This window comes from Triticum aestivum, chromosome 7A (assembly GCF_018294505.1).
Source record: "Triticum aestivum cultivar Chinese Spring chromosome 7A, IWGSC CS RefSeq v2.1, whole genome shotgun sequence".
NCBI lineage: Eukaryota > Viridiplantae > Streptophyta > Magnoliopsida > Poales > Poaceae > Triticum > Triticum aestivum.
The window spans coordinates 619016289-619024345 of NC_057812.1; the positions used below are offsets into that span (position 1 = coordinate 619016289).

An 8057-nucleotide genomic window follows, 5' to 3' on the forward strand; every position below is an offset into this window, starting at 1 on the left:
TACAGGCGTACACGTAGCACGCCCAGAAAAAATCTGCTATTCCATCCATGTCAAAATACTACTACTTCCGTTTCTAAATATTTGTCTTTCTAGAGATTTCAACAAGTGAGTACATACAGAGCAAAATGAGTGAATCTACGCTCTAAAATATGTCTATATACGTCCGTATGTGGTAGTCCATTTGACATCTCTAAAAAGACAAATATTTCCTCCGTTCTAAAATAGATGACTCGACTTTGTACTAACTTTGTACTAAAGTTAGTATAAAGTTGAATCATCTATTTTGGAACGGAGGGAGTATTTAGGAACGAAGGGAGTATAATATAAACATTTTCTGACACTAATACAGAGGCAGTATGTCTCATCATATAAACTTGTCAAAAAAGAAAACGTTCGCCTGCCACCCCTTGTCAACTGAACGTTCGTTGGATAATAACAAGTTATCAACATGTTATTATCTGACCGGAGCACTGGAAAACCCGTTCGCGGTTCGAGCCCGACCCGACCCTCCCCGTTAGTTATCTCGTGCGCGGCGGCCTAGTACCCATCTCGGCCTCCCTCGGCTCCATCGCCAGCCGCTCCACTCCTCCTCGGCTTTGCAAACCCTAACTGCCCCGCCGCCAAGCGCCCCTCCCATGGCGGACGTCGTAGACCCCAGCCCCGGGGCGCCCCGCCCGCTGCCTCCGCCGCCCGACAGCCCCAGCCCCGAGGACCGCCCCGTGCCGCTGCCCCCGCCCCCGCCCCCGCCGCCCGGCGGGCCCCCGCCCACCCGCAAGCGGAGCCGCTCGCCCCCGCGGCCCTCCCTGCCGCCGCCGCCGCCCATCGGCTCCTCGCGCCCCGAGCGCATCCGCGACCGCGACCGCCGCGGCTCGCGCAGTCCCCCGCCGCGCCGCCGCCACTCGCCGCCGTCCAGGAGGTCCCCGTCGCCGCCCTTCAAGCGGTCCAGGCGGGACGACGGGTACGACCGCCGCGGAGGCCGCGGCAGCCCCCCACCACGGTACGGATAACGCACCCAGGGGGTGGGACTCTGGGCGTCCTCAGCTCGGTCGCTGATCGAGCTTTTCGTACTGGATGCCTGATTAGCTCCTGAGATGGGTCGTAAAGTTTCATGGTGTTGCTTCTGCAGGTACGACCGTGGCGGAGGCAGAGGTGGGTACGACGATGACCGGCACCACGGCAGGCATCGTGCTTCAGGTGAGGATTTGCCCTTCTTCATTGAGAATTCAAATCCTATCCATCAGTCTCCAAAAGTAAGTATACGCAACATCAAACCATCGGTGGGAAAAGTTTATGAGTGCTCGGCCGCACCATTAGCTTTCATCCTAGGGGTGCTCTTAGTTGCAGTTCGAAATTTGACCACCTGACCATATCCATCTTCCAATTGTTTATCACGATTCATCGCTTCTTTTTTACCTTTAGAAAAGACTCCTTGTTCATTCAGTGAAAAATCTGATGACAACTCAATTATGATATCCAGATTGGCCTGATTCTAGATTTGGGGCACCGAATGATGGTCCTGGGAATACCCAAAGGTATATATGTATATAATTACCTACATCTACATGTTTATTTCCTTGTTATGGTTAGTCTTTTGGGTTTCTGGACACTCTTATTTTTCCTCCTGGGCACATGCAGGAATCGTCAGTATTGTAAAATAATATGCAAATTAAGTCTTCTACTATGCTCTTAGCCGCAGTTAACAGATAGAGAATCTTCTCAGAAATTCTCCATATTTGATGTTCGAAAGCAAACTGATCCTTGGCTCTATGCACGTTGGATCCTTGATTCCTCATTACTCTTATTAGCCACCAGCAAGCCTTGTGCTCTTTTTACAGTCAGCACTACTACCACCACCACAAAAGGCCTCCTCCCAGTAATCTAGCAGCTAAACTCTCGAAGGCAGGATTGGTGTATGTTTTGGATGCAGTCAAATGGAGAATTTTATGAGAATATTCTTTATCTGTTAACAACAGGCAGTTTGGGCATTGACTTTATTTGAATTATTTCTCAGTTTTTTATCTCAAGATAATAAACATGAGGCCAACTTTGCTGATTATTTTATTGTTTGCATTTATAGTCCACTATTTTGATGTGCATGGTACTATATTGAGCACAAATCTACATTAAAAATTCCATGTAAAAACCCTGAGATATATGTAGTTGTGTACTACTTTAGTTTTCTTGCATATTTGCATAGATATTCATGCTACACGGTTTACACTAATCCTTTTTTTTAACATATTCATCTTTGCTATTTTCATCATATCTGCAATAAGTTCCTTTATTCGTTGGTACTTGTTCAGAAGAGGAGGGACATGAATGGATGGCACATTTTGTTTGGAGTAGTCGAGTTAAATCATATATTTTTCAACCTGGTGTGAACATGCATTTTACCACTACAAAAAGTCATTATTAAAGGTTGATGGATATAAATTATATACATTATGGAGTACAAGGAAGAGCAATTTGGTGCAGTTAGCGTGGTGAATAGTGTGTCATTCAAACTGCATCAATTAGTAATTTAGTTTTTTTATGTGCAGAACAAAAGTCATGTTTTCGCACCATATTTTGCAATTGTACTTGTTAATTGTTATAGCATGATACCATCTGTGATTTCTCAAGAACACATGACACCTTATGGAGTACATAGAAATTTGAATATGTGGATGTGGAAATCAGAATTCTTGATAGTTGAGGGCATTAGAAGGTTAGATGGTCCAAGTCTATTATGTACTGGTATAAGTGCTATATGTCTACATGGTCTAACTTTAACTTATCAGTTCAATATTCTGTTGATTCTTTTTGTGCTATTGTATGTTGATGCATCAACAAACCTGTGGGTCATTTTTTGGATTTGATTGTTGGAGTTGAGATCTATAGGAGAAACTAAATTGTGTTGCTGTGTCCCACAACTTTGCTCCCTGTAGTTCTTAAATTGCCATCTAATGGAATTACATAAGTTTGTTATACCCAAATAAAACAACTTCAAGACATGAGCTGGAATTTTGTTACACACAAATGAAACGATTGCATCCCTTGGAAATATGAAAATGTCTCACCCCTTTGCCTTTTTCCTTATATCTGATTCATGGTTTGTCCTAAAGTTCTTTTTTGCCTGCTAAAGATTTTGGTATATTGGTAGTTCTATCAGAAAAGATCTTGTTTAATATGTTTATCAGATATGTGAAGTATTTGGCAGGATCATGGGAAGTTGGAACAGGTTACTATTGTATAATACTCCGTTCACAAATATAAGATGTTCCAACTTTTTTTTTCTGAATTGGATGCATATAGACATGTTTTAGTGTGTTTGTGCACTCATTTCAGTCCGTATGTGGTCCATATGGAAATATCCAAAACATCTTATATTTGTGAACGGAGGGAGTATATGTTTGCTAGTTGGTAACATAATTCTTGTTTGGTTTTCTTTCGTCTTTGAGAAAAAATTATATCTCTTCAAGATACTTTGTTGACCAATCTGAATTGAACATTCTACCGAGCAGCAATTTTATGTAAGTAGGAGTATGTAATAAAACACAATGTGGAGACTTCACATGAATTCTATGCTATGTTGATGCACGCCAAGAACACATATTAGATATTATATTTGCAGCAGAATGCAATTCCTTTTTTTTCGAACTTTTCTGGCAAGCATGCGTCTGAAAACAGAGTTGCTTGATTTGATGTCCAAGCCATTCCCCCCTCAAAATTGAACAAATCCGAGAAGACTCCTATTGTAGTTTAAGCCTACTCGTATTTATGTATCAGATTTTTATTTGTGTCATTCCTCAGTAGCTTTAGGCACCTTTTCTCCTCAAGTTTCAGGACCTATCCATTCTAACGTTTCAAATAGAAGATTGGAGCATAGCTTTGTGTGTTTCTGATGGCATATTTCTCTTATTCTTATATGATTATGCATCTTACCAGGGAAGGCTTAATGACCTACAAACAGTTCATTCAAGTTCTTGAGGATGATGTATCACCAGCTGAAGCTGAGAGCAGGTAATCATTACTGTCATTAGTGAAAGAATATTTTCAATTATATCTCTGGTGCCATCTTCTTTGTTCTTACTTACTATTGTGCTTGTTAACAAGGTACCAAGAGTACAAGACGGAGTACATCACTACCCAGAAACGTGCTTATTTTGATCTCCACAAGAATGAGGACTGGTATGCTTAGAATGATGTAATTCCATGTGCTAACTTTCCTCAGCAGGAGTACATATAGCCCAATTACTTAAATTGTCCAATTCAATTTTTTCGCTTGCAGGTTGAAAGACAAGTACCATCCAACCAACTTATTATCTGTTATTGAAAGGTGGAGTTGCATACCATGTTAATACTTCTCTGTTGGTCTTTTTACCCTTGTCATACCCTTGAACTTGGAAAGTGTTTTGGTTGTAAAATCTCTTCACATAGAGTTTTTTTACGGTTTATTTTAATTCCTTCTGCATCGTTGTTAGTTTAGTCTTGCTAATATTGGTCTATTTCGATTTGCTTACACAGGAGGAATGAACGCTGTAAAGTAGTCGCTAAGGACTTCTTTCTTGATTTGCAAAATGGAACTCTGGACCTGTGAGTAACTTTCCTACAGTTTGTGTTATCATGCTCATTTGGATTTCGTGTTGATAACTAATATTCTGCTGGACAGTGGCCCTGGAATAATTGCGTCTGCAGCAAATAAATCAGAAAATGGCAATGATGGAAACTCCGAGGATGATGCAGATGGTGACAGAAGAAGAAAACAAAGCAGAGGTTCTTCAAAAGAAACAGATCCTCTTTCTGCTGCTCCTAAGGCTCATCCGGTCAGCTCTGAACCTCGACGAATTCAAACTGACATAGAACGAACCCTAGGTCTTGTCCGTAGGCTGGACACCGAGAAGGGTATTCAGGGAAATGTCTTGTCAAGTGGTGATCATGAGAAGTCGGATGTTGACAAATCACATATGGGATCTATGGGCCCTATAGTTATAGTCCGAGGCTTAACAACTGTCAAGGGCCTTGAAGGTGTTGAGCTCCTTGACACCCTTCTTACATATTTATGGCGTATTCATGGAGTTGATTACTATGGCATGTCCGAGACGAACGAGGCAAAAGGCCTTCGTCATGTGAGAACTGATAATAAGACTCCTAGTACAACTAATATCAATGCTGCTGATTGGGAGAAGAAGCTGGATACTTACTGGCAGGAAAGGTTGACTGGTCAAGATCCCATGGTTATATTAACGGCCAAGGATAAAATTGATGCAGCAGCTGCTGAAGTCCTTGAACCTCATGTCAGGAAAATAAGGGATGAGAAGTATGGATGGAAATATGGCTGTGGAGCCAAGGGCTGTACAAAACTTTTCCATGCTCCTGAGTTTGTTTACAAGCATTTGAGGCTCAAGCATCCAGAGATTGTGTTGGAAGTTACTTCAAACCTCCGGGAGGATATTTATTCCCAAAATTACATGAGGTATGTTCCTGCAATCTTCTATTTCAATCTGTAGGACATTACCATCAATATTTTTTTAGGTGGTAATACTGATCAAGTTTTTCCTTTGTGAACAGTGACCCTAATGCACCAGGTGGAACACCAGTTATGCAGCAATCTGCAGCAGTAAGAATCACATACTCCATTTGCATTCTTAAATAAAATATAAAATAGCATAACCTGCAAGTGCTGCATACTTTTTGCAAGTTTTATGTATTTGCTCTACTCTTGTGGTTTTAGTTATGGTTGAAGCTTGGTCTTGAATCTGTGGTTTAAATTAGTCTGCACTAATACCCTACTTCTATTGAAGATATATTTTGTATGTCTCTTGCCTTTCTGTTACTCCCTCCGTTCCAAATTACTCGTCGTGTTTTTAGTTCAAATTTGAACTAAAACCACGACGAGTAATTTGGAACGGAGGGAGTACTAGTTAGTGTACAGAACAACACTGCATCAGCATCAACATCTATTGAAATATGCAATGGACAATCTTGATAAAACGATCCTACTTCTGATTTGCAGGACAAATCAAGGCGGAGATCTGACAATGGTATGGATAATCGTCTGAGATATGACCGTGGCAATCGCAGAGAATATGACAGGGCAGATAGAGATGGAGGCAGACATGGTAGAGGTGATGGCTCTCCAAGCCGTGATGGACCTGACGATCAGATGTTTGATTCCTTCCGTGGAAGAGGCTCCAATGCTCCTTTTTCGGCTGAATTCCCTGCTCCGCCGATATTGATGCCTGTTCCCGGTGCCGGGTATGTGAAAAGCTACGAATTTCAATATACCCTCAATAGGAACTTTGTAGCCTGCTAAATGGTGTGGGTGCTTTTGTTTTCAGTCCATTGGGACCATTTGTTCCTGCACCTCCAGAAATAGCCATGCATATGCTGAGAGAGCAAGGACCTTCCCCATTCGAACCAAATGGCGGACCTCATGGCAACTCAGGAGTGCTTGGATCTATGATGGGTGGGGGCCCAGCACCAATTATAGCCATGCCACCATCTTTCCATCATGATCCTCGTCGTTTGCGAAGGTTAGTAGTTAGTTATGATGATGCTAAATTTAATTGTCTCGTTAATTTATTTGCTCTAGATATGAACTGTTACCAGCAATCGAATACCATGTCGCTATACTTCCTTCAATGTAAAGCAACTTATGTTTTAGTACTCCCTCCATTCCAAAATATAGTGCGCCCGCGCTTCCCGAGGTCCAACTTTGACCATAAATTTAACCAACGAGACCAACTGCGGCGGGAGAAAAAAATTATATAATTAAAAACTTCTTTCGAATATGAATTCACTGATATAATTTTTGCTCCCGCCGCAATCGGTCTTGAGGCCGCTTGTAATGGGTAGTATCATAAGTTAGTATCATGCATATGATACTAGTGTATGATACTACCTCTCTAATGCATAGTACCATATAGTAGTATCATAGATGACTTTATTTATTACCATGCATGACACATAGTAGTGTAGCATTTATTATGATACGGTATCATAATATGATACCCAACCTTCTCTTTCTTCATTTAATTCTATGCCACATCATCTAAATTGCCTAGTTGGCATGCATGATACTAGTTATGATACTCCCATTACGACCAGCCATTACGACCAGCCTGATAGTTAAATTTACGGTCAAAGTTGAAACACGTGGATAGAGGAAGCACTACATTGTGGAATGGAGAGAGTAGCATTTTGTCTATACACCAGCAATAAAATACAATGTCACTATACTTGTGGGGGCTTAAAGTTTTATGGTAACATTTCTTTGATGTTGCTGTATAGGCAAGTATTGTTTTATGTTATTGTATAGTATGTCTCGGTTTTTGGATTTTATCATGCTACTCCACTCTATCTTAATCCTTTGCTGTCTTGTTAACTCATCTCGGGTCCTGGTTGGGTTACAGCTATAATGATCTCGATGCCCCCGACGAGGAAGTTACTGTTCTTGACTACAGAAGTTTGTAGGCTGTGTCCTGCCATACAGGCAATCTTGCCAATGCCCAACACTCGCTAGCATCTCCATTTGCGTTGAGGTTTTTGGACCTCCCATTAGAATGAGGACGTATTTTTATTTCCTGCGAAGAGGCATAGGAGGAAGATATGTTATTTTTTGAGGACGCCTGTAATGTGTTGTGAGTTTTAGCTTAAATGGCTGGAACCTGATATTTGCTACTATTATGCAGTCACAGAAAAGGATTGAACGTCTATTTGAAACAACATTTTTTTGTCTTTTGAGACTGTATTTAATAATGGGATGTATGAAAATGAAATCGTTTGGATATTGGCTCCATGAGCCCTATTTTTTTTAAAGTTGAACTTTTGAAGTGACAAAAAAATCTTAAAAAATTGCACATGTACATATGGATTTGTTCTACACGTGTGTCGAGTTTCAATATGTGAGATACTTCGCTCACATGAAAGAAAACAAATTCGTTGTGTTGGTACGACTGACGGGGAGAACACTGTAAAGCAGAAGCTGTTTTTTTTTCTTTTGATGAAGGGAAGCAGCAGCTGCTTGTCTTGTCATGGCACATCATTCTGAGACCACAGAGAGTCCGGGAACTCGC

At 41.3% G+C, this 8057-nt stretch overlaps 1 protein-coding gene across 1 annotated transcript; it reads left to right on the plus strand.

The window, feature by feature from the left end:
• The first annotated feature begins 537 nt into the window (after positions 1–537).
• On the plus strand, positions 538–7800 carry LOC123148690 (serrate RNA effector molecule). The gene is made up of 12 exons (XM_044568185.1): positions 538–997; positions 1127–1194; positions 1478–1532; positions 3928–4002; positions 4096–4170; positions 4271–4318; positions 4507–4575; positions 4652–5455; positions 5551–5599; positions 5996–6237; positions 6321–6515; positions 7395–7800. Exons 1-12 carry the CDS (start codon positions 636–638, stop codon positions 7453–7455), a joined length of 2103 nt encoding a protein of 700 aa, XP_044424120.1. The 5' UTR covers positions 538–635; the 3' UTR covers positions 7456–7800.
• Positions 7801–8057: the final 257 nt, after the last annotated feature.

Excerpts from the sequence above, each read along its gene's own strand:
- LOC123148690 (XM_044568185.1), top strand. The coding sequence starts at position 636 with ATGGCGGACGTCGTAGACCCCAGCCCCGGGGCGCCCCGCCCGCTGCCT. Across the intron at positions 1,195-1,477 it reads CGGCAGGCATCGTGCTTCAG|ATTGGCCTGATTCTAGATTT; the intron begins GTGAGGATTTGC and ends TATGATATCCAG. Across the intron at positions 5,456-5,550 it reads TATTCCCAAAATTACATGAG|TGACCCTAATGCACCAGGTG; the intron begins GTATGTTCCTGC and ends CTTTGTGAACAG.